The sequence below is a fragment of the Corvus brachyrhynchos genome, unplaced genomic scaffold (assembly GCF_000691975.1).
Source record: "Corvus brachyrhynchos isolate BGI_N302 unplaced genomic scaffold, ASM69197v1 scaffold122, whole genome shotgun sequence".
In the NCBI taxonomy this organism is placed as follows: Eukaryota; Metazoa; Chordata; class Aves; order Passeriformes; family Corvidae; genus Corvus; species Corvus brachyrhynchos.
The window spans coordinates 414,023-415,819 of record NW_008236778.1 but is presented as its reverse complement, the minus strand read 5'-3'; the positions used below and the strand labels follow the sequence as shown (position 1 = coordinate 415,819).

Here is a 1,797-nt window from a genome sequence, read left to right as displayed (position 1 = left end):
GCAGGCCTCCGTGTAGAGGAGGAAATGGTCAGGGAAGAGCTTGTGGGTGGCCTCCAGGCTGCAGCCGGGCGGGACGATGGCATCCAGGTACCAGTGGACCGCCAGGCCAGCCACATAACGGGCAGCTGTGGCATTCCCCAGGACCTGGGGAGCAAACGAGATGCCTCACCCCGAGGCTACCCATGCCTGAAGCCCGTGGAGATGGACACGTGGACTCTATGTGCCAGTGTGGTCTCCCAGGGCCACCTCTTGTCCCCTCCCTGCAGCACTGCACCCCTTTGAGCAGCACCCCAGCATGGATCTGGCACCCCAACAGCACCCCAACATGGCTTTGGCACCTCGCTGGGTGCCGTGCTGAGGGGGTGGGGTCCAGGTTTGCCCCTCGGTGAACCCCTTGCCCCCCACCTGGCTCTGCTGCTGCCTGGTCCTCCCTCCACATCCCCCCTGGGGTGGTCCAGCCCTGTGGCCATGCCATGGCTGGAGGCAAAGGAAGGGCAGGCTGCCTGCCCTGAGGCTGGGGCAGGAGAACATTTTACTTTCTTTCTTCCTTGTTTAAGGTAATCCCCCCAAACAGCCCTTGGAGCACTGTGCGGGGAAGCCGTCAGCCAAAACTCTGCCCAGAAAAGGTGCTGGCAGCAGCACTGCCAGGATCCAGGGATCCAGGATGTGGGTGCCACCTCCTGTCCTCACTCCCGCCGGGCACATGCAGAGGTGGCTGCTCCCGAAGGAGCCAGCTCCGGCTCCCACTCCGGCAGACCCGGTTTGCTCCCACTCTCTAGGGCTGGGAGAGGCCGCTGGCTCCATTTCCAATAAAGCCTGGGGCTGGGGCACGAGGCAGAGGGGAAGGAAGGGGCTCTGCTCTTCACCACTTTGGCCCAGTGTGGGAGGTGGATGCGCTGGTCGTCGAGCATGAGGAGCCGCGTGCGGTGGGGGCTGCGGGCCAGCGCTGGGCCCAGGTCCTGGGCGATGAAATCTCGCTGCTGTGCGGCCGTGAAGGCGATGGTGGGGGCCTGGGCCCTCCCCAGTGCCCCCGCTGTCCATCCCAGCCTGGTTCCAGAGACAGTACTTGATGAAGTAGTTGGCCCAGGTCTTGTGGTACTTGTCCCCTGCGTGCCCTTTCAGAGTGCCTTTCCCACGGACGTCCCCGTTACTCCTCATCCAGGCTGGGGCAGTCCAGGGGCTGGCAAACAGCAACAGCTGCCGCTTGCTCATGGCCAAAGCTCGGCGCAGGAGGGGAATCTGCGGGAGGGAGCAGAGGGACGGGGTCAGCTCCAGCTCCAGCTCCCCAAAACCACGGGGCCCAGCATGGGAGGAACTCAAGGGACCTCAGTGGGGACTGGTAGCTGGCAAGCACCACCCCACGGCACAGCACCCTGGCTCCTCACCCTGCCAGTGCCAGCTGGGATGCGCCAGGACATGCCCCAGAGGAGGTGCCAGCTCCCACGGGCTGCCATGGTGTGTGGGGCTCAGCAGCACCTGCTCATGGGGGTCCCAGCACGCGCAGGAGCTCCGGCGCGAGAGGGGACAAGGTGCCCATGGCAGCGGCTTCAGCCTCCCACCTTCATCTTCACATCCTCGTCCACCAGCCTGAAGTGCTTCAGCTCGTAGTCGTCAGGGACATCATCATAGCTGTAGGGGCGCACGGAGAAGTCGCTGCAAGCCATGGGGACCCGGATGAGGTTGTACTCAATCCCTGCGGAGCAGGAAAACATCAGGTGACGGTGTCCCTGCAGCGGGGACAGGCACAGCCACCTCTGGTGACCCCACGATCTGCTCACACACCCGTGCCCTCACCGC

At 64.5% G+C, this 1,797-nt stretch overlaps 1 protein-coding gene across 1 annotated transcript in view; it reads right to left on the bottom strand.

Annotated features, from left to right (window-relative positions):
- LOC103611274 (glucosylceramidase) overlaps window positions 1-1,797 on the bottom strand; it is a 9,726-nt gene that overhangs the window by 1,335 nt on the left and 6,594 nt on the right. The window contains exons 4-7 of the mRNA XM_017727846.1: window positions 1,560-1,693; window positions 1,100-1,239; window positions 867-1,047; window positions 7-144 (exon numbers count right to left, since the gene is read on the bottom strand). Of these exons, the coding sequence (XP_017583335.1) occupies window positions 7-144; window positions 867-1,047; window positions 1,100-1,239; window positions 1,560-1,693 (593 nt within the window). The remainder of the gene's footprint in view (window positions 1-6; window positions 145-866; window positions 1,048-1,099; window positions 1,240-1,559; window positions 1,694-1,797) is intronic.